We start from the raw sequence: 22993 nt of genomic DNA on the forward strand, positions 1-22993 counted from the left end.
TCAGTTTGGTCTGACGCGATGTCCACTCAGCAAGCGAAGAGTTTATCCAGAGATGGCGACGCCCCTGACGTTGATGGATTTATTGCTCATTGGACTTGTCTTTTTTTTCTTCCGAAAAGATCATCGGACTTGTCTCAAAACAAGAGATTGATGTAGTCATCATTCATAACCATGTACGTAACGTAGACTGTATGATTCGAGCTTGGCATCAGTTGCATCGGATCCATGCGTCTCTCCCAGCAGCTCGACTGACAGTTGTTCCCTTGTTTGGTATACCGTATACACCTATTCTTTTCTCGTAGTTTTATGTCCATGCTAGCAGCATATGTATATATATATATATATATATATATATATATATATATATATATATATATATATATATATATATATATATATCAGGAATCGATCGAATGATTATTCGATCATCACTAGGTGACTAGCTCATCAAGATCAGGAGAATATGGACACACAATCGCTACACGTAACACACGCAGAGAGGTACTCGCGACAGTAATTCTTCAGAGTTCAGACGAACTCGTCCTCCATCTCCTGCATGGACCTGCCGGCGGAGGCGATCTGGCGGTTGGACGTCATCTTCTCGGCGACCATGAGGCCCTTGTAGCTCCGTATCTCTGCCCACTTCTCCTTCTCCAGCCTCTCCATCTCCTCCTTCCGCTTCTGCACGCGAGTAGTTATCATTCCTCAGCAATAGTACAAAGATTTGCATGCAAATATGCAGAGTGCAGACAGATAGCTAAATAGCTGATACCTTCTCTTTCAGTTGCATCTTCCTCTCGGCCTTCTCCGCCGCGTTCGATGCCTCTTTCTCGGCTGCATACAGAGGCTAGAAAGATTGAAGTTCCGTGCCATGCATCATGGTTCACGTGTTGTTGCGAGTGTATGCAACGAACCTTTCAGGTCTGGTCGGCGTTCTACCCGGGTCTTATTCAACCTGTTGATGATCTCGTTGACACGCTTCTCAACTGTCAGCACACGGACCTGTCAATCAGTAAATATAGCTGCTGTGAATTACACCAGATAAATTCATATATTAGGTCAGCCAGCTGACACAGGAAAAATAATCAGTTTGGATTCAGTTCCATGATAACATGATTATAACTGGAGTTGGAGGCAGAGAAAAGGAATTTGGGATAGCTAGCAAGGAAGTCTTCAAAAAAAAAAGTTAGCAAGAAAAACAGATGACATGGTTTCTCACTTTCAGGATTGCTCATTATTGTCAATTGTAAGTATCCGCAACCGCAAATGATACCAGACTAGCTACAGGCACGAGATAATAATATAAAGACATGCAAAAGGATTCATATCTGTCCAACAAATATGATAGCTAATCCTAAAGAAAAAAAAATCAAAAATGCTTTTCAGTGTGATGTATAATGGAAAAGGTTGGATGCAATAATGCAAGGCATGCGGCAATTGGAACATGATTAAAATGCTACAACCAGACCGAGTGGTCTGTCCAGATACTTTCGCAGCACTGAGGTGTTTCCTCACCTTTTCCCTTTACAATTTTAACGGTTTCTTTTCAAATGGAGATGAGCTAGCCCCCAATTTTCAAGTAGCAAAGCCCTAATAACGTTTTATTAATCCAATGGATTAAAAAATGTAGCAAGGGTCCCAATTTTCACGTTTATTACTGAGGCAAACTGAGCTCTGCTGACTAACGCAAAATAAACTGGCGACACTACTAACTAGTTCATGTATATACACATACAAAGTCGTGCATCCCGGCTGCGACCGCATTGAAAGAATGCACATTTGTTTTAGACGTCCACGGACCACAGGTAAGGTCTCTGACTCTCTGTAGGGCTGCTTTGGCTAGCAATTTGTATTAAATGCTATCTACAAAAATATGATTTTATACTAAATAATAATATTATTATTATTCTATGCTTTAACCTTTACATATTGAGATAGTCAAAGCCATTATTAGTATATATTTTACCGGGCAAAGTAGTATCAATTAACATGCTAAAAAAAAGAATCATGGGCATTTTAACAAGATGATTTATTATGCATTTCGTGGGAACAGTGCTGATTGATTACCATCCGTGGGTTGTGAAAGCCAACTTGGCCGACATCCATGGATGGGGCCTTCTTGAGATTAGACCAGGGCGTGTAGACCACCTCAACGTTGTTCATCTTGTTCCCTGCACAAGAAGCCACCTCAATTGTTGTCACGTTTCCATGCCATGATCGCAACAAATCACATCGGCCAAAAATCAATACGCGCAGAGATAATTCAAGTGGTCCCGTGCAGCGCCAATAATACAGGAGAAAGAAAAGGCCATTTGCTGCTGCTGCTGCAGGAAAAGAGAAAGAGATCGATCGATCCATCGATTGGTAGGAGGGGAAAAAAAAATAAAGATTCCAGGCGCAACATGCAATGTGGAGCTGAAGCTTTGTAGGGCAGGCGAACGCCCGACAGGTCACACCATCTTCTATTTTTGATTCTCCCGTCATCCCGTGCACAGCATAATTGGAGATGCAGGTAGTTAACTACAGTTTGCGTGCTAACTGTTCTTACCTAGGAAACCTACTCGCCCATAAATCATGATAACGAAAAACGTAACTGTTCTACGACACCTTTAGTCATTTTTTATTTCAAATTATTTGTCTTTTTATTATATACAAAAATTTGAATACACGAATTGAAGTAAACAAACACAAAAGTTAGCTGAAACCATGAATTAGGCGCCATCGCTGTGCTAGATCGTGTGCTTAAATTTTTTTTATGGGAATAGTGTGCATAAATTCAGCGAGATTTTGTTTTGAAACCGAAATGAGTGCTGCTATACTATAGCCACGAAAAGGAAACACAGGATGATGCTTCTTATCAAACAAACGCTGCAAAAATATGGGAGGTTACCCTGAATGGAATGAGCCTTTACGAGCTGCGCGCAGTCCTCCAATAGGCCCTCGCTGATGGTGTCTATCGTCTCGCCTTTCTTGAGCCTCAAATAGACGTGCGCCGAGGATACCTTGTCCACATGGAACCTGCAGGGCCACACGCCACCAGCACATAGATTACAACTCCTCGTCAACCCATATGTTAATCTTGTTTGGTTATGCGATCGAGATGAGTAACTACTAGTACTATTCTTTTCATCGATCAACGTACTGGTAGTAACTATAGAGACCCCCCCTGCAGGCTAACTAGAATCACACACTAGAGATTCTGCTAGATTCACATAGCCAGCCCAGCAGCGAGCGAACAAAAAGACCTGTACAAGCGACAGAGCGCGGCCAGGCGAGATGACGATGGACAATTGGACATGGACGTCCAACTGGTTGCGCAGCTGCAGTTTTTTGGTCGTATCTTGGTAGGCTGGCAGTTGCCTATAGTTGGGGGACTTGGGGAAGGCGTCGGGATGGGACGTCCACGCCAGCCTCGTCAAGGCCGAGTCACGCGTCAATCCGCTCCGGGGCTTAACTTCGCCGCGCCACGGCACGTGCTCGCCGGCGGCGGCGCCGGTTACCGTCTGCGTCTGCCTTCCGCTACGCATGCGCCGTAGCGCAATGCCGCAGACCACGCAGACGCAGAGCACGCGCCCCGGAGCCATGGATCGCCATGGCTGAGCGGGGCGCACAAGCCAGAGGAGGCCCAGCCGGGTTGGGATAGATGATGGAGAGCGACGAGCGGCGACGTACCAGACGTCCTCGGGGAGGCCGTACTTGATGAGCTCCTCGTTCTCGTTCTTGTCGGCGCCCATGTAGATGGTGTAGTCGCCGGCGTCCGGCCGCGCCTTGAAGTAGAGCACCATCACGCTAAACTCTCCTCCTCCTCCTCCTTCAGACCTCTTCTTCCTCTCTCGTTTTTCCAACCTACCGCCTCTGAAGTCTGAACTCAACGGCTACTACGGCGTGTATATTCAGGTGTCCCTCTGTCGGCGGCAAAGCAGCTCAGGCGGGAGGAAGCAGGAAGGGGGAAGGATGCAAGGGGCAGACAGGGGGCGCGGAAGGCCGGTGCGGCAACGAAACAGGCGACGGGGAGGCGGGGGCGGGTATTTAACGGCGTCGGGCGGGGCCGGACCGGACCGGGTCTCGTGGTTCTTCGCCGTTCGCCCCGAAGGGGTTGGGCAGCCACGTGGAACCACGATGGATCCGATTAAAAAATTCCACCGGGGGGGGGGGGGGGGGGGGGGGCTCCCTTGGAGCGCCGCTTTTCCTCACTGCTTCCCCCCTCTCCACTCTCGCTTTCTTTTAATCCTCCTCCTCCCTGCCACGGCAGCACCAACTTGTGGAAGGCAGAGAGCGCCCCCTGGTAATCTCGCCTGACCTGAGACTGACATGGCAAATTGGCAAGGGGGTTGGATATGCTACCCGAGTTGACCTGCATCGGCCTCGCCGGTCGCGTCGTCAAAGGCTCAAAGCGCCGGATCGTTAGCGACAGCGAGGCCGGCCTCTCTCCACCCAGCGGTTATTTCCGGCCAAACCAGGGCCCCCCTTTTTTCCTCCCTCAGCAACGGCCCCCAACCCAACCGGGCGTGCTTCTTCCGCGCACCAGTCTCGTCGCTGAGAAAGCGAGCACAGTGTCACGGTGACAGTGGATGCGAGGCGACTGCTGCTACCGCCCGCCCGTCCGTTCCTGGCTTCCTCCGTGCCGTGCGCACCGCCGCCCCACTCACTGCCCCCGTGCGCCGCGCTTGCTATGCTGCGACTGCGAGCCTGCAAAGCGAGAGCAAAGCGCAAGGCTGTGAGGTGACGGAGTTTATTGGGCCAGACGGAGGGGACGGGGATGGCCACGATCCCACTCCCACGAGGATGGGTGTGCGGCTGCGGCCCCGACCGAAAGACGCAGGTGGAAAGCGGCGCGGACGGAGGCGACGATCGGCCCCCCGGCCACGGGTAGCCGATGGGGTCCGGGGAGGAGATCCCAATCTGACTCACGAGCGCAGGGCCATGGGGTTGGCAGCGCTTCGTCGCCACGGAACGTGACGCGGCGCCGGTCGAGGCGGCCCGTCCGACGCGGCAGCGCCGACGACTACGAGCGGCTGAGATACACCGCCTAGGAGCACAAGATTCGCCCTATCCGTTCTCGTCGGCCTTTCGGCACTTTTTGGTCGCAGTATTTTTGGATCAGCGATCCAAAGGTGTACTCCGGAATCCGGAGCGGATGACGATAAAATTGGAGTCTCCATGGGAAAAAGGAAGATGCAAGAACAGCCTATCAGGTTATCTGGTACGAGTAGTGGCCAAATTGGCGCTTAAATAAGAGTGGCCGAATCGAGGAGATCATAAGTGGGGAAGAACGAAAAGGGGGAGATCATAAGAGGGGGACGAACGAAAAGGGAGCCGATGAGGAGATTGCCGGTAAAGGAAGGCACGCGAAACACGAAATAGAAAATGGTAGAAAAATGGGCCAAGAGGGTGATAGATAAAGTTATTCCATGCATTTTATTTGAATCTGGGGTAATGGTTAATAACAATAACACACTCTGAATTTAGCATCATGGTATCATTAGTACCAAACCGTGATTCCGTGAATAGAAAAAGGAGTGATCTTAACTTGTAGAACTCTGTTACTGCTCCTCTCTTTTTAAATAACAATGCAGTGCTCCTGCAACTCTTCAAAAAAAAAAAAAGGAGTGATCTTGATGCACCTACAAATATACAATGAAAGCTCGTAAGTGAAATGATGGAATCCTCTCATCTCATGGTAACAAGGGGATCTATCTTGCTCCGGCTTAACTATACACAATCTAGCGTGGTTACGAGCACACCTATTATCGAGGAGTTGTCACCAGTCCTTAATTTCGAGTAGCATGCTCAATTACATTCCATACCCCATCTCGCATTGACACATTGATGCATGGTTATCACTACTGCTAAATGGTAATATGAAGTAACTCATGTTTGATGTGGTCTGAGGAGCCAACGAGTGGAGTAGGAACAGGCAAGGACAGATTATCAGGTAATATGGTACGAGTAATGGCCAGATTGGTTCTTTAAATAATAGTGGTCGAATCCGCGAGGAAATAAGAGACTAACCACTTCAATACATGCATTATCAGAAAACTGTTATTTGGCAATATTAACCATAGTGTATTCACAAGACAAATACACTGATAAACTGCACAGACTGGTATGTAACAATATTATTCGCAGTGTATTCACATGCATGATAAATACACTGATAAACTGCACAGCAAGTAATGTGACAATTCGAGAACAGATGCATGAATTCTTGATTTCATACATAAGGGGTGATCGATTAAGGTCACAAATGAAATACAGAACCATGACATTATACAGGAGCTAAGGACTGGATATTGAATAATTGATGTGGCCTCCGAAGACCATCAACTAACAGCAGCCTGATGACCTTTGGGTCCGATTGCCACCCACCACATCGACAGTGTCAGGCACGTACCTTCACGACAACAGTTTTAAGGTCACCACACCGACAGATTGCAAATAAACAAGATTGTGCGCATATGGAATGAAAGATAAACTCAAGCTTTTGGTAAAACTGCATCAAACAAAACAAACCAATAACTGACTGAAGTTCAAATCATGCAAACAACGACAAACATAAATAAATACATTAAAACACAATTAAGATAAGTATTCAGGGACAGAAACACTTAATACTTCAATCATTGCACAGATTTGACAGATTAATGGCCAACAGCATAAAGCTTGGTACCATTATATCATTATCCTGATACTTAATGTTTTTTTTCTGGAAGCATAACCATTACACCAATAGCAGAAATGACAGATTACCAATAGCAGAAATTTTGGTACCATCATACCATTATCTTGATACTTAATGTTTAGCTATTGTAAAAACCCTAACAGCTATATATTTTCAACAAGATACTGAGAGAGCAAAAGAATCTGCTTACAATTCTTCTTCAGGTTCATTCTTTAGGGCATTTTTTACCATGCATTGAAAAGCATCTTCCACATTAGTTCCTTCTTTTGCAGATGTCTCAAAGTAAGGTATGTTGCCTTTTGAGGCACACCAAGCCTTTGCCTTTTTCTCAGAGACCTAAGATGCCAAGAGGTAAGTTCGTTAAAAGTTCACCACTTAGAAAATATATAGAGACAAAACAAAATATAATAATTACCACACGGCTGTTGCCACCATCAATATCAACTTTGTTTCCAAGCAGAACAAAAGGGAAGTTATCGGGATCAGATGGGCTAGCCTGAAAAGTGGGATTTGGAGGTGAGATTATCTTGGGGCACTGGTCACTGCAGGGTTTAAAGATTACAGGAAATTAAGAATCATCACCTGAATTAGAAATTCTTCACGCCAGTTGTTCAGATTATCAAATGACTTCATAGAGTTAACATCATAAACTAGAACACAACAATCAGCTCCACGATAGAATGCAACACCAAGACTCTGAAACCTTTCCTGTCCAGCAGTATCCCATATCTGCAGATATAGGATGCAGAATATCATAATCCATAAAGCAGAAAAAATTCAGTCAGAGGTAAGCATGACCATGAGATGTACAAATGCAAAAGAGAATTTCGAACGAGTTGGGGCAGGTAAAAGAAGGATTCTAGCAAAATAATCAAGCCAAGTCCAGATATCCCTATATCCCTAGGCCTCTAGGCTCTATGCACATGTGGTTGCATATACAGGAAACAAATGTATTCAGATATTTTACACAAGTGAAACCAAAGGATTTACAATTCATCCCAAAAAAAAGGATACAAAACTGACACAAAATAAAGCCAATGTTTATTTTGCATGTTCCCAGTTATAACAATTAGCAAATCCGAACCATTTTAACAGAAATCAGTAGGTAATATGTCATAGAAAAGGTTTCCAGGTTCAGATGCTATGGGAACACTGGTGAACCAATCCGGTCTTCCTAAGCAGGTCACAGACAAAGATTGACTCACTCTAGTTGTAACACCATTGATCTATATATATGATTAACCTCAAAGATCCAAACTAATCTAATTCGTCAGGGAAGCCTTCACTGTATGCAAGAACAAAGACCCACCGCCCGTTACACCTTACAGATACCTTGTAACCACATTGTTCATATTGAGTCCACGGATATCAGGGCCAGTGGTAGTTCTTTTTAATACAGCTAAAAACAGCAAGGACATTCTGAGCTACGTTACAGCTTCAACTTGTTTCGGAGTTCTTCCATTAAGTTAAAAATTGTTGCCAGTTACTGTGCATCCAAAATAACAGCAATTCAACTTCCCATGATCATGCAATGACTGCAGTTCAATACACCTTTCTTTTCTTGAACACGTGGGGGAGCTACATGTCATTTCATTAAAGAAAAGTTAAATAATACAACCCCAACAGCACCCTCAAGCAATGTTCGGGAAGGCGGAATTAGGCGGCCGCCTAGGCGCGCCTAATCGCTAGGCGACGGGTTCCCGCCTGGCCTATGGGGGTAAGCGGACCCCTAGGTGGGGCGGGAGCCTAGGCGGAGGCAGGCGGCGCCTCGGCGGCGCTTCGGCAGCGCCCAAGAGGCATAGGCGGCGCTGAAGCGGGCTGCGCCGGCGATTTGGCTTCTTTCCCGCGGAAGCGCGCGCGCGCAGTTGGCGTCGGGCGCGGGAAAAGGAGGCCGCGCGCGGGAAAGATTGGAGGGAGAGGGAGCAAAAGGACGCACGGGTACGACTCGTAGTCGCAGCTCCTCGCCGCCTCCCTGGTCCCTGCCTCGCAGTCGCAGTTGCCGGCCGCAGCTCCTCCCCGCCGGCTGCAGCTCCTCCCCGCCGGGCGCTCCCCTCCCCGCCGGGCGCTGTCCTCCCCGCCGGTGTCTGCTCCCGCCGGCCGCTCCCGCCGGCCGCCGGCCAGTCCACTCCGGCCAGGCCAAAGGTCAGTCCTCCCCTCCCCTGCCTCTCTCTCCCTGCTCGTCTCCTCTGCTCCCTGCCTCCCTCCCTTTGCTCGTCTCCTCTGCTCCTTGCCTCCCTCCCTCTACTCCTCTGCTCCTCTCCTCTATTTAACGATTGGATCTGAGACCCTCCCTCTGCTCCTCTCCTTTGATCCCTCTCTGCTCCTCTCCTTTGATCCCTCTCTGCTCCTATCCTCTGTTCAAAGGCTAGATCTGACATATGAACGAATGAACTTGGTCCTCTCCTCTGTTCCTGGGTATATACACATGAATGCATCATAGATTAATTTACAGTCTTGTTCATGAATCCCTATATTCTAGGCTTGTAGATGTCACTTGTTACTTGCTCATGCGGTCATTCAACCCTGAAATTATATTCTTGGCTTGTATACTAGTAGGATGTCGACACCAGAGGAGGCTGCAGCTGCAACTGAAACTGAGGGAGCCAATGTCTTGAGAAGGAATTCAGATGATGTGGGATGGGAATATGGGGTTCTTGTTGATGCTAACAACAAGGACAATTTGACTCCAAAGAAGAAGAGTTTCAAGAAGATGAGGATGATGATGTGGAACCCTATTGAAGAAGATATGGCACTGGGGCTTTATCATTTCATGTTTTCTGAATTATGATGCATTCATGTGAACTATGTGTCTTAAACTTATGACCTGTTGTGTGACTGTTTTTCTAATGTACTGATGTCCAACTTGTGTGGTAAAATTTGTACTGCTGTCCATCTTGTTTATTCCTTGCTGCTGATATGGTCTCATGGATGGGAGATGGCTGAGATAATTTAGATAAGTATCTTCCTTGCTTGCTAGTATGTTTTTCAGTTTTTCTATCCCTTGTATTACTGATATCTAACTGCAGAACTGTTCATATGGTGCAGATTTTAGTTGCTATGGTTGCAGACCACTTGAATTGGTATGTAGGAACATCACTTTTGCATCAACTAAGGTATGTCCTGGATCAGCTACTATGATTATTCAGCTAATACTGTTATTCAGCTACTATGTTTATATAATTTGCATATTTGGCAAAACGCCTAGAAAAACGCCTTGAAACGCCTAGGCTCGCTTAGGCTCGCCTAAGCTCTAGGCTGTGGGTCACCGCCTAGAAACCGCCTAGTGCTTTTTTTAACACTGCCCTCAAGACTAACATGCAGTTTAAATTACCCACTATATAGTGTCTAATTATGCCTTGATGACAAAATTCTTCAATGAATTTTAACAGAAACAGTTCAGAAAACAATCTAACAATGCCCACGAATCCTATGATGCTGTAACTTAAAGTGAATTACAAGATACCTAGAACAAAATGCAGCAAGAAAATTCACAGAAACAAATTTCATGTGCCTTACCATGAAACTGTTTTAAGAAATTTTGTACATAAAATGATTTGCTCTGAGCATCATTAAGCAAACAATAGGTTAGTGATTATTTGTTCTCATGTGGACGCGTGCCTAATCTTAAGCTAAGGTCAAGTGGTCAACAGCTTACAGAACAAGTGTACTACCTGAAGAGTGAAGAGCCTGTCCTCGAACTGGACCTCCTTGGTGAGGAAATCGGCGCCGATCGTAGCCTTGTACTGATTGCTGAACTTCTTGTTCACATATCTGAATTGTATCGAAGCTAAGGAAACACTAAACAAGTTCTAATACGAAACTGAAGTCGCATCTTCATGTCATGGGGAAGCAAGTAAATCGAAGGAATTAACCCTCCGCAAATCGAATTGCAGGATACTGGTTCATCAGCGAAGTCTTCCCGACCCTGGATCGCAGAAAAAAAGTGAGCAAAGTGAAACCGTCGGAGAGTTTCAGATTAAAAAGGAGAAAGATCCGAGGCACCTACCCGCTGTCGCCGAGGATGATGACCTTGAGGAGCGTGCGCCGTCGCGAGGCCATCGGGATCTACCAAGGGCTCGTGCTCCACGCGCTTGGGGGACAGAGAGAGAAGATGCTAGAGAGAGAGAACCCTAAGCAGTGTTTGCTACCTTGCCGTCGCGACTCGCGAGCCGCGGCGAAGGGGAAAGAGAAGAGGCGTTTTGGTTTGGCCACAAACGAGACCACAGGGATGGGCCCGCGGGATCTCATCCGGGTTTGACCAGGAACATCCCGGAAACGGTTCGAGCCTGATGATTGGTGCGGGCGCAACCACCCAGCAGGCAGCAGCTGTAAAGGAGCGATGGGGAATCATCCAGATGAACAAGCAATCAAGAGCGGAGATTAGGGCATTTGATGCAATATTCAGAACGATGATTAAGCTCATCTTGAAGCAACCAGCACCAGCAGATGCCATAGTATTGGGAAGCTCAGGGGCTGTTTGGATGAGCCTGGCAGGCAGCGATCCTAGCCCCAGGCGACCGAAATCGAATGCTTGGGCTCGCTGCCTGCACCAGGCAGCTTTACTGGGCCACCAAGCAAACAAGCCCTGTTGAAAGTATCCCATACTGAATTTGGACACCCTTACTGCAGACCTACTGAGCCATTCATGTCATCTTCTTGGCAAGAGACAATCATTCAGCAAGGGACATGCTTTTCATCAGGGCCTGGCTAGTTAGGGCGCGCCCGCTAGGAAGGAAACTAACAAACGGTTTCCGACAGCCTGAAAACTTTCCATTTTGGGAACCGTATCCGATCTCATTTCAGGTTCTGTGGTCGGCAGGCGTCTAACATTAAAAATTTACTGGCTCAACTAATCAGCGCGTATTGGTCCGAGCACTCGATCTCACACCGGGAGTGATTTTATTTTCTAAGTTTCTCTCTCCACGATTTTCTCTTTCTAGAAAGTTGCTAATAATAGTACATATGTATAAACTATGCATGATATTTTTTCAGTTATAACTATTAGAAAATAATTTTTTAGCACAACTTTTACGATACTTATAATTTATATGCATAATTTTTTTCAACCAACTTTTATATAGGATACTTTTTTAACACAATGTGTACAAATTTTACGTATAACTTTTTTCAGCCTCCTTACTAAATGATAATTTTGAACATAACTAAAATTTTCACACAATTTTGATGCATAAGTTCGTCATACAACTTGTGAAAAATATAATTTGTCGAGATAACTTTTCAACACAACTTGCTGGATAACTCTTTATATACAAATCCATCATACAAATTCTAAGGACAATGCTTGATATAATTTTTAGTAGATTTTTTTCTAAAGTCTTTGTCAAGAGAATTTCTCTAGAGAAATACATAGTAGAAAGTAAAAAGATAAAACCTGAAAAAAATGAATAATAAATAGTAGAAAGTAAAAAGTTAAAATCTGAAAAAGAAAATAATAATAAATGCTGCCATTACGAAACACAGGGAAGAAAATAGAAAAGAAAAGGAGAAAGGAAATCGATACCCGCCTCCCGCCTGGCTGTCACGTGGGTCGGTGGGTGGGCACTCGCTGGCTGTTCACGTGGGTGGGCACTCGCTGGCTGTTCCGTCGCGCGCCACAAAGCGTTATGGCGCGCGATTGTTGTTTCGGATTTGCGTTTTCATCACTGGGCCTTGTTTGGTTACGCTAGGATTTCTAGCATGCATGGTTCCTGAAAAGATAATCTCACATGCATAGAGTACTCAATGAAATCTATTTGCAAAACCTTTTCCGGGGTGGATGTAACTTTTCGCGACGAATCTAATGACGGTAATTAGTCGATGATTGATTACATTGATGCTACAGTAACTATCTCTAATCACGCGGTCAAATACCTCATTAGATTCTTCAGGGTTCTGGAGTTGGTTTTGCAAACTGGCTTTGTTTGACACTGTAATTAACGGTCAAAATGTTACTATTTCTTAGAATACATGAAACCAAACAAGACCCTGGACATCTTCAAGCCAGCAAGATTTGGTACTTGGTATTTCACTTGCTGCTGCTGGGCGTGTTAGTCTCTCCGATCGACAAATTGCCGAAGATCGCATTCTTACCGGTACTTTTGGCCTGCTGCTGAGATTTTGATCGGGAACATCATGTATGCGTTACTGTGGTGGTTACTTATCATCGTTTTAGGATTTTGACAAATGACAAGTGTAATGTATTTGTACCACTGACCAGCTCAACCTTTTGCATGAGCAACTCAAATCTTGGACCTTTTTATTCACTGGGCGAGTGGCGACACAGTGCGTACGATTTACAACTTAAACCTCCCACCCACACCCGCCCGAAAAAAAATCATGAATCAGAAACCTGAGAAAAAAGAGAACAAAAGAAAACGAGAAGCAAAATTCAATCCCACAGCGGCTGCATGTACACGAACAGTGAGTTCACCGTCCCTTCGTAAGCTGACGGGGCGCCAAGGAATGCTCGGTGTCACGTCTGGCCGCGTCTGCCGATGGTGCGCCGGCTCATCCTCTCGGTGTCGCCGGCCGCGCGCCTGCCGGGCCACTGCTGGCCCTGGCCCTGCGCCGCCGGAGGCACCTCGCCCGTGTCGCCGCCGCTGCTGGCCGTGTACTCGCTGGACGGGTTCAGCCCGTACTCGCTGGTGGGGTCGCTGAACTCGCTGCTCGCGTACTCCGTGATGGTGCCGGCGCCGGTGCCGGTTGTGCTCCCGCCGGCGCCCGGCCCGAACGCCATCCGCCGCAGCCGGCCGATCTGGTCCGTCGTGTCGCCGCCCGACCGCTGCATCGCGCTCTGTCCCGGTCTCACGCCGGCGTTCAGGTCCTCCACCGACAGCTCGCCCTCCAGGTACCGGACGATCTGGTCACGTTCGAGAGTGGCGACGAGTTTTGTTACGCTTGCTGCCACCGCTGCGTTCGGCAGGAGAGGATTTTGGCAGGGGAGATGGATGGTTTACCTGGCTCATCCGCGGGCGTGATCGCGCGGTCTGGCGCACGGCGGCCGCGGCGCACGCGATCAGCCGCGCCATGTCGTACGCGTCGTAGTTGGTCTCCAGCCTCGGGTCGATCAGCTCGTCGTAGTTTTCCTCCTCCACAGCTCTTGTCAGCAAGGGCCTAGCCTGTTGGACAGAAATGGAGATCATTCACCACTCGTTTAACTTGGAATCAATGTCATTTGTGATGCTAGTATCAACAACTTACAACGAGCTACAGATAGTCAGCTCGCAGTTTAAATGAGGGATTGTTAACTAATTTGGGTAAGTTCTGGAGTAAGATTGACGAGGACACTGACATAAGCACTGAATGTTGTAACGACATGGAATGGAATGACAGCATTGGGTCTAACAAGGGTACTTACCCAGGAAATTAACGTCTCAGGCTGATAAGCTGAAGATGTCATGATAGGTTTCCTCCCTGTGATCAGTTCCAGAAGCATCACGCCGAAGGAGAAGACGTCGGACCGGTCGCTCACTTTGCCTGTGGCAGCGTACTCTGGCGCCAAATATCTGAAGACAAAAAGGAAATGACAGCACAAATTCAGTCTACATCACCACATGCACCGGTTCCTGCACCAGCATTTTATGGCGTACGGGAGCAAATTGCTGGGTGCGGCAACGTCACAGAGCAAACATTTACCCGAAAGTTCCCATTACGCGCGTAGAAACAGCTGTCACCTCAGCTGCTTGGTATTTGGCCAACCCAAAATCTGCAACCTGTACAAAAGCAGTGCACGCCTCAGATAACAGGAGCGGATGAGCAGACTAAATGGGCTAATGGCATCCGGGTCTCACAATTTTACCTTCGGCTCGTAGTTGTAATCCAGAAGGATGTTCGCCGCCTTGATGTCACGATGGATAATCTTTGGATGACCTGAGAGCAAACCAAACCAAGAGGCCTTTTTTGTCAGCAACAGAAGCTTCAGAAACTCCGTTCAGAGAAACAGAGGGCAGGACCGCAGGAGCCATGAACTCACAATCCTCGTGCAGATAGGCGAGCCCCTTCGCCGAGCCGACGGCGATCTTCCACCGCCGCGGCCAGTCCAGCGTCGGCCTGCCACTCCCTGATACCAAGCTCCAATGTCAGGCTCAAATGCCAGCAATTGAGCAGCATCCGTGACGTACACCGAGCATGAAGCGTCGTCGTTCTTACCGTGGAGATGGAACTCCAGGGTCTTGTTGGGGACGTACTCGTAGACGAGCAGCCGCTGCTCGCCATAGAGGCAGTAGCCGACGAGGGAGACGAGGTTCTTGTGGTGGACGCGGCTGATGATCTCCACCTCGGCGCGGAACTCGCGGTCGCCCTGCCCGCTCCCGGCGCGCAGCTTCTTGATGGCCACCTCCTGCCCGCCCAGCGTGCCGCGGTACACGTGCCCGAACCCGCCCTGCCCGAGCAGGTTCGCGTCCGAGAACCCGTCCGTGGCCGCCGCCAGGTCGTCGTACGCGAACGTGCCGCCGGTCATCGCCGGCGACGGGTTCAGCGGCGGCATCGGGGGCTCGGACGGCCCGCGGCTGCTCTGCCACGAGTGCATCAGCGGCGGCGTCGAGGACGACGGCGTCGTCGAGGGCGCGTGCGACATGTGCGGCGGCGTCGTCACCGGCCGCCGCGGGTCGTAGAACTCGGCTGGTGCCAGGAGCAAAACCATTCGGTCAGTCCAGCAGCGTGTAGCGACCAAAAAACGGGCACGAACGCGCACCACTGCAACTGCGTGCGCACAGTTCGCGATCGAGGGGACACGAGGACGAAGTCGCGAACGCACCGGTGCGCCGCACGAGCGAGCGCGATGCCACGGCGCGCCCGATGGTGACCGTCACCCGCGACACGCGCAGTGATTAGGGGGCCGTGGAAATGGAATCACACGGTCACCCCGCGCTAATGCTGGGGCGGGACTTGCGCCCGGCGTCGCGACGCGGCATTGTCGCGGTCGAATCAACGTGCCCACGACGGAACATAGCGGCGTCGAACAGTACTCTACTCTCGCTGAACGCACGCGTACCAAGGGGACTAGGGAAGGAAGGGAAGGGGCGACCGCGTTGTGGGCGCGTATGTACCTGGGTACCCCTGCGACGGCGGCGGGCGGCGGCGGCGCTTCCTTCCTACGAAGAAGTAGATGAGCCCGGCAGCGAGGCCGAGGAGGACCACCGCCCCGACGGCCACGCCTATGCCCACCGCAGTGCCGTTGACTGTCGACTTGGATGGGGACGAAGTCGGTGGCGTTCCTGGCGACGAGGGCGGCGGAGGTGGAGGCAGGGACAGATGCGACGGCGGAGGAGGCGCGGGTGACGCTGGGACGCCGGTAGGGGGTGGCGGAGAAGTGGGGACGTCACTAGGAGGAGGAGGAGGCCGGCGCACAGGCGGAGGAGGAGATGGTGTCGGAGCGGTCGCCGGTGGAGGAGGAGATGGTGTCGGAACGGTCGCCGGTGGAGGAGGAGATGGTGTCGGAACGGTCGCCGGTGGAGGAGGAGATGCCGTTGGCACGGTCGCCGGTGGAGGAGGAGATGGCGTCGGGACGACGGGCACTGGCGGAGGTGGGGACGGTGTCACCACCGGCGGTGGGGGCGACGGCGTAGGGGTAGGCGAGGGCGGCAGCGGCGATGGCGTGGGGGGCACCGGCGATGGCGTGGGCGGCACCGGTGCTGGAGTGGGCGGCACCGGCGATGGCGTGGGCGGCACCGGCGCGGGAGTTGGCGGCACCGGTGCAGGCGGGTTCACCGGCGTGGCCGGCGACGATGGCGCCGGAGCGGACATGGCGTCACCTCTCGCTTCCGCCGGCGCGCTGGTGCAATTTCGTCTCCCGGTGTGGGCAGACTACGACCGGACCCGCACACCACCGGCGGAGCGAAGACCGGAACGCGGGGGATATCTATGTGCTGGACGCACCCCGCCAGTTAACCCTGAGGTGGATTTCGCTTGAATTGGCCGTGGCCGTGCACGTTTGTTGGCTTCGCTTGCCGGGTTCGAGCGACAGCAACAGCATACGCGGGCGCAGTGGTTTGTGGTTTAAATTTCCGGCCTGTCTACTCTCTTTTTTCTTCTAGCAGAGTTGTTGGATAAGATTGACCGCGCAAAAGTCAGAGTCCGATGGTGGGAGTTCGTGTTAGAAGCCAAGGGCTGCACAGGACCCCCTCTAATCATGCATCGACGACGTGCCGGTCAGAGCTTTCGGTGCGCGGACCTGGCTCGCGTCCAGGTAGTAGACAGCACGGCAAGCGGCAGCTAGCAACCTCGCCAACCAAGGCAACAACTTCGGTTGCCATGGCGCGACGACAACGGCCGGACCGGACGCCCCCCTGGCGGGCGGTGGCTCGTTGCGTTGCGTGTGGTGGTGGCGGACACACGAAGGTGCCGACTTGTCCTGCTGCACGCTCTCCCGGAGCGACAACGAGTACGGGCGGCGTTCCGAAGCGCGTCCGATCTTTCTTCCTGCTCAGAAGAAGCTATGGCCGCGGCGAGTGTCTCTCTCAATCGGAACGGAAGAGTTTTCTTCCCCGGTAGCTTGCCGAAACGGGCTTGGGATTAACTAATGGCAGGCGATGTGCTGCCTGCTGTGTGAATCTGATTATTTACACCTGTTTGCTACTTGCACGGGCAAAGATATCATTGTCATTAACCCGCTCATGACTATGAGGCGATCGCGTCGTTTTCAAAAAAAAGAAGAAAAAAAACTGTGAGGCTATCGGGCAGGGATGCTTATGTGCTGACCTCACCACGTAGTCATCTGTCATCACCGTTCCGTATTCTACTACCGCGTCGGATGCAGATGGGCACCTCCTTCGCGCACGTTTGGAGAGGAGGACAAGGAATTGCCAAGCCACCAGCACACCCAGCGAGCAGCGGGGATGCTAGTTAGCGATTGTGCGTCGCCAGCGAACAACAGGTACGCTACTGTTCTTCTTCCTCCTTTCTTCCTTCTTTCACCTCCTTGTCGCCCCCGCCGGCGACCGCCTCCTCCGGCTCCGGCGGCCTCCGCCGCCTCCGCCGCCACCCTCCCTAACCAAGCCCGCCACCGCACCGCCTTCTCTCGTCGCCTCCGCCGCCGGCCGCCGGCCACCGGCCACCAGTTGTCCAGCCCCGCCCGGCCGGCGGCGCTCTCACGCCGCCGCGCCCTCCGCCGGCCAACCCACCTCCACCGTCGGGCCGCCGCCACCCCCGGCCCCTCCTCTAAGGCCGGCGGACATGGAGCTCCCCAGACCGCGGCCAGGGGCGGACCCACATGTATTCATGGGTATTCAGTTGAATACCCAAAATTTTTGGCAAAAAAATTTATAGGCATAGTGTATAGCATATGTATGTATCATAAAATAGCAAAATATCACCTCAAACAGGCTTTTCAATCATATTTTCCATCTTAGGCTCAATACTCCATCTTTTTTTGTCGTGGTGTGGAAAACCACAGCCGGGTGGCGGAATACACCCGCCTAATCCTAAGTGTAGGATGTGATTGGGGGCAGTCAAGGAATGCTCGATCTAGAGGCGTAAGAACACGGAAGCACACAAGGATTTAGAGTGGTTCGGGCCGCCGGAGCGTAATACCATATGTCCACTGTGTGATGTATTGCCTGAGCTTGTGTGCAAGCTGGGAGAGGAGCTATGTCTGTCTCTGCATATGTGAAAACTTGTGGAACCTCGTGTCCGTGTGAACCTGTGTTCTAGCGGGCGTGCTCTCCCTTTTATATGTCCAAGGGAAGCACGTACACTGAGCGAGGCCCCGACAGGTGGGCCCGGCGATGTATTATAAACTACACTTTGGCCTTCAATGCCTCAGATCCGGAGATCTTGTCGTCGGCCTTCGTGCGTATCTTCTGACCAGGGATGGTCTTGAGCTGTTCTATCGGAGTAGAGTCTAGCCTCTAGAGCCGCGCGTCGAGGTCATGATGAAGCGCCGAACTACTGACTCAGTCCGCTGTAGCAGCGTGCACTGTTGCTCCAGTTAGTAGCTGGTCATCATGACTCGTTGCCTATCCGCGCGGCGCTGAGTCTTTAATGCTTGCCTTGGTAACTGACGAGCCGCCTTGGAAACAGGCGGGCTTACCGTGTTGTCATGTCACGCTTGTCCAACCCGTGACTGGGTATCCGATGCCCTGCTCTGGCAGCACACGCCCCAACCACCAGCATTTAATGCGGCAGGAGGGCTGGCGATCCACAGTGTGGACTGACAAAAGCTGCCCTGTGCCCAGCGGCAGCAGAGCACGCCTCAACCGCTCGCACTTAATACGGGTGGGTGAGGGAGCTTCCAGCGGAAGGCTTGCGCCCGCGCCCACGTCTGCGTGACACGTGGCGGCTCCGGACCCCTCCCGAGCAACCAGCTGAGCCGAGAGCACACGGGGGTCCGGATAGGCACGTGAAGGTCTCGGATCCACCTGCGGGGGTCCGGGTCCGCGGCCACAGGTGCTGAGCATTTTCATCTCTGGGACACGTGATGACACCGGACCCGTCCCCGAGCGGGAAGCGGGTCCGGGACCGTTGGTCCGGTGAGATGGAGCCGGACCCCAGGGGCCCGGCTGCTCAGCTCCTTAGGGCGTAGTTACGGATAACTACGCAAGTCTTGGCACAGTAGGAGTGGGTACCCCAGTTGCAGGGTACCGACATCCTTCAACTCCCCAGGCCCAATTAGAGGACCAACCCAACTCCCTCTCCCCAGTCCCCACCCTTCCCCATCGGCCATCGCCCCTAGCTCCTGCCGAGATGTCGAGTGCCGACCCACCCCCTTTGGCCCTTCCCTACCCCCAGCCCTAAACCCTAGCGGCGGCCTGGCGACGGCGTGCGGCGGCCAGGCATGGGAGCGTCGGCGGCGCGCAGCGGCCTAGGCCAGCAAGACAGGGCGCAGCACCGGAGGGCGGAGGCGCGCGGCGGCTTGCGGCCAGGCAGCGGAGGTGCGCGGCGGGGCGGCGGCCAAGCAGGCGCGGGCTCGCCAGACGCCGGCTAGGGGGTCGGCCGGTCGAGGCGCCTAGCTGCAGGGGCGAGGGGCGGAGCCTCGGAGTCGGCACATGATTCGGTGATTCATCAATAGTTCTGAAAAAAAGAAAGGTGAGGAAGCAGATGATGAGCAGTGTGCAGTTTTGATTAGCGATTACTTGTTAATTTGTGACAATTATGGAGCAATGTAGTGAGTAGTGACTGAGTGATTGCAATTTTTAGGTTCAAACATGAAGAGGAAGAAGGGTAGTAGTGCTATCACTGATCTGCGGTCTTCTTGCAAGCTAAGGATGAGGATATCATCTCTTATTTTCAAGGTATTAAGGATCGAAAAGTTAACCTGTAAGGTGAAATTTGTAAGATTTCTTCTCATTTTGCTGTTTTATCCTCTATTTATTTTACATGTTGCAACTTGGATATGTTGATCATTTAGTACATCTATTATCTTCATGTCGAATAATTTTCAGTTATGTAATGATAAGAGCTATGATTTTGATAATTAATTATGTGCTATGAATATATACTTAGGCTGCTTAAAAAATCGCCATTCGAAAATTTCGAATACCCAAAACTTAAATCCTGAGCCGCCCCTAACCCCGGCAACTCCAAACCCTAAAGATCTGCCGCCTCCACCGCCATTCCGGCCGGCGGCGACCTCGCCGCCGCCCGCTCCACCCACCTACCACTCCTCCCGGGCACCCCTCCTCCTCCCCTGCTTGCCGCCGCGGCTTTGCCTCCCCTGGCGGCTGGCGCAAGGTTGAAGACGGGACGCGCGCAGCGATGAACGTCCAGGTCTCCAGGATGAATACCTTACCAGCAGCGGACATTCCGTTGACTTGACCCACCCGTTTGTCCGCACAGGTCCTCCGACCAACAGCGCACGTACCAGACGGGCTCGTTGGTGGCAACCTGCAACCTGCCAAGGCAACATGATTTTCTGGGCTCGGACGACATTTCTACGACGGACCCTCGGCGACCAAATCACAAGGGCACAATAATTTTTCGAAAAATGGTCTCGCAACAAAAACTTGGTTATTGTACAAGCAAGTTGATGGGATGCCTGCTAACGGGTCTGGTATAAGATGACGAGACTGTACTATCATAGTGGATGGCGAAGGTGTGCTAAACTATTGTTGAATGCGGCACGTCTTTTCTTTTTCTAGTACACGGGACAGAGAAAGGTTCAAACAGCTACACCCTCCGTCTTTTTTTATATGATATCGTTGATTTTTTTCTTCAACTTTGACTAATATTATTTAATTAATCAGTTAGTTAAATAAAGTGAAATGAATACTTTTACGTTTATTATTAAGAGTCTTTTGAATCTAACTTGAAGATTTAGCTATTTGAATAAATATTTGTAGAAAAGACGAATAGTCAAACGAAGAAAAAAAAGCCAATGGTGTCATATTTAAGAATGGAGGGAGTAAAATGGCGCGGGTGGAGAGATTCTTTGACAATCTCAGTCATCGTTGCATGTTCTAGTATAGATGAGTAACAATCATATATACGGAGTACGATATAATAAGCAAGGATCAAGTTCCTCTTTAACCCCACTTGCTTTACCAGGTCGAAGTGAGATAAAGAACAAAACATACGGACATTGTCGTGGTGTGGAAAACCACAGCCAGGTGGCGGAATGTACCCGCCTAATTCTAAGTGTAGGATGTGTTTGGGGGCAGTCAAGGAATGCTCGATCTAGAGGCATAAGAACACGGAAGCACACAAGGATTTAGAGTGGTTCGGGCCGCCGGAGCATAATACCCTACGTCCACTATGTGATGTATTGCCTGAGCTTGTGTGCAAGCTGGGGGAGGAGCTATGCCTGTGTCTCTGCATGTGAGAGAACTTGTGGAACCTCGTGTCCGTGTGAACATGTGTTCTAGCGGGCGTGCTCTCCCTTTTATATGTCCAAGGGGAGCACGTACACTGAGCGGGGCCCCGACAGGTGGGCCCGGTGATGTATTATAAACTACACTTTGGCCTTCAATGCCTCAGATCCGGAGATCTTGTCGTCAGCTTCCGTGCGTAGCTTCTGACCAGGGATGGTCTTGAGCTGTCCTGTCGGAGTAGAGTCTAGCCTCTGGAGCCGCGCGTTGAGGTCATGATGAAGCGCCGAACTACTGACTCAGTCCGCTGTAGCAGCGTGCACTGTTGCTCCAGTTAGTAGCTGGTCATCATGACTCGTCACCCATGCGCGCGGCGCTGAGTCTTTAATGGTTGCCTTGGTAATTGACGAGCCGCCTCGGTAACTGGCGATCCACAGTGTGGACTGACAAAAGCTGTCCCGTGCCCAGCGGCAGCAGAGCACGCCTCAACCACTCGCACTTAATGCGGGTGGGTGAGGGAGCTTCCAGCGGAAGGCTTGCGCCCGCGCCCAACCGCTCGCACTTAATGCGGGTGGGTGAGGGAGCTTCCAGCGGAAGGCTTGCGCCCGCGCCCGCGTCTGCGTGACACATGGCGGCTCCGGACCCCTCCCGAGCAGCTAGGTGAGCCGAGAGCTCACGGTGGTCTGGATAGGCACGTGGAGGTCCCAGACCCACCTGCGGGGGTCCGGGTCCGCGGCCACAGATGCTGAGCATTTCCACCCCTGAGACACGTGGTGACACCGGACCCGTCCCTGAGCGGGAAGCGGGTCCGGGACCGTTGGTCCGGTGAGGTGGAGTCGGACCCCAGGGGTCTGGCTGCTCAGCTCCTTAGGGCGTAGTTATGGATAACTACGCGTGTCTTGACGCAGCAAGAGGGGTACCCTAGTCCAGAGGTACCGACAGTGGGCCCCGGGCCCACCTCGGGGGAGGTACGAACCCGCAGGTGGGGCCATTATCGTGATGTGTTCCGACACAATCCTGGTTGCGTTGGCGTGCTCATGTCGAGAGCGAGTGCTCCGGACCCCCTAAAGGTCATAGCACTTGTTGCCAGGTTCAGGTACTAGAGCGCTCTCCGCAGGGCGGCGAAGGTGCAGGTTTAGGGCACGGAACCAAACTAAGCGGCTGCACGGACCTCGAACCGCCCAGGGAGCGAGCACCACTTCCCCCGACCCAGCTTCAAGCGACTGTGGCAAGCGGTCTCCGCCGGAGCGGGCCACCGGAGTGGACTTGAGCGACCGTGGCGAGCGGTCTCCGCCGGAGCGGGCCACCGGAGTGGACTTGAGCGACCGTGGCGAGCGGTCTCCGCCGGAGCGGGCCACCGGAATGGACTTGAGCGACCGTGGCGAGCGGTCTCCGCCGGAGCGGGCCACCGGAGTGGACTTGAGCGACCGTGGCGAGCGGGCCACCGGAGCGGGCCACCGGAGTGGACTTGAGCGACCGTGGCGAGCGGCCTCCGCCGGAGCGGGCCACCGGAGTGGACTTGAGCGACCGTGGCGAGCGGCCTCCGCCGGAGCGGGCCACCGGAGTGGAC

The 22993-nt window shown here is 51.5% G+C and overlaps 3 protein-coding genes across 3 annotated transcripts; all 3 read right to left on the bottom strand.

Moving 5' to 3' along the window:
• Nucleotides 1-396: 396 nt before the first annotated feature.
• Nucleotides 397-4009, bottom strand: LOC120676622 (coiled-coil domain-containing protein 25-like). The gene is made up of 6 exons (XM_039957936.1): nt 3673-4009; nt 2891-3018; nt 2068-2171; nt 915-1002; nt 773-834; nt 397-681 (listed from the first exon to the last, which is right to left on the bottom strand). The coding sequence occupies exons 1-6, from the start codon at nt 3783-3785 to the stop codon at nt 529-531; spliced, it is 648 nt and encodes a 215-aa protein (XP_039813870.1). The 5' UTR covers nt 3786-4009; the 3' UTR covers nt 397-528.
• Nucleotides 4010-6020: 2011 nt separating this feature from the next.
• Nucleotides 6021-10947, bottom strand: LOC120673836 (ras-related protein Rab7-like). Its single transcript, XM_039954857.1, has 7 exons — nt 10689-10947; nt 10581-10607; nt 10354-10453; nt 7265-7411; nt 7098-7178; nt 6873-7018; nt 6021-6394 (listed from the first exon to the last, which is right to left on the bottom strand). Exons 1-7 carry the CDS (start codon nt 10739-10741, stop codon nt 6328-6330), a joined length of 621 nt encoding a protein of 206 aa, XP_039810791.1. The 5' UTR covers nt 10742-10947; the 3' UTR covers nt 6021-6327.
• A 1966-nt stretch (nt 10948-12913) lies between these two features.
• LOC120676866 (proline-rich receptor-like protein kinase PERK3) lies at nt 12914-16642 on the bottom strand. Its single transcript, XM_039958196.1, has 8 exons — nt 15730-16642; nt 14831-15301; nt 14655-14741; nt 14481-14551; nt 14318-14394; nt 14040-14187; nt 13639-13800; nt 12914-13541 (listed from the first exon to the last, which is right to left on the bottom strand). The coding sequence occupies exons 1-8, from the start codon at nt 16424-16426 to the stop codon at nt 13155-13157; spliced, it is 2100 nt and encodes a 699-aa protein (XP_039814130.1). The 5' UTR covers nt 16427-16642; the 3' UTR covers nt 12914-13154.
• Between the last annotated feature and the right edge of the window lie 6351 nt (nt 16643-22993).

This window comes from Panicum virgatum, chromosome 5N (genome assembly GCF_016808335.1).
Source record: "Panicum virgatum strain AP13 chromosome 5N, P.virgatum_v5, whole genome shotgun sequence".
Classification (NCBI taxonomy): domain Eukaryota; kingdom Viridiplantae; phylum Streptophyta; class Magnoliopsida; order Poales; family Poaceae; genus Panicum; species Panicum virgatum.

Coding starts and splice junctions, on each gene's coding strand:
- LOC120673836 (XM_039954857.1), bottom strand. CDS start 10,741: ATGGCCTCGCGACGGCGCACGCTCCTCAAGGTCATCATCCTCGGCGAC. Junction 7,019..7,097: donor ATGGTGGCAACAGCCGTGTG/GTAATTATTATA, acceptor TTGGCATCTTAG/GTCTCTGAGAAAAAGGCAAA. Junction 6,395..6,872: donor AATGAACCTGAAGAAGAATT/GTAAGCAGATTC, acceptor GTTGTCGTGAAG/GTACGTGCCTGACACTGTCG.
- LOC120676622 (XM_039957936.1), bottom strand. CDS start 3,785: ATGGTGCTCTACTTCAAGGCGCGGCCGGACGCCGGCGACTACACCATC. Junction 2,172..2,890: donor AAAGGCTCATTCCATTCAGG/GTAACCTCCCAT, acceptor CTTCTTGTGCAG/GGAACAAGATGAACAACGTT. Junction 682..772: donor AGATGCAACTGAAAGAGAAG/GTATCAGCTATT, acceptor ACTCGCGTGCAG/AAGCGGAAGGAGGAGATGGA.
- LOC120676866 (XM_039958196.1), bottom strand. CDS start 16,426: ATGTCCGCTCCGGCGCCATCGTCGCCGGCCACGCCGGTGAACCCGCCT. Junction 14,552..14,654: donor CGCCTATCTGCACGAGGATT/GTGAGTTCATGG, acceptor GTTTGCTCTCAG/GTCATCCAAAGATTATCCAT. Junction 14,395..14,480: donor ATTACAACTACGAGCCGAAG/GTAAAATTGTGA, acceptor GCTTTTGTACAG/GTTGCAGATTTTGGGTTGGC.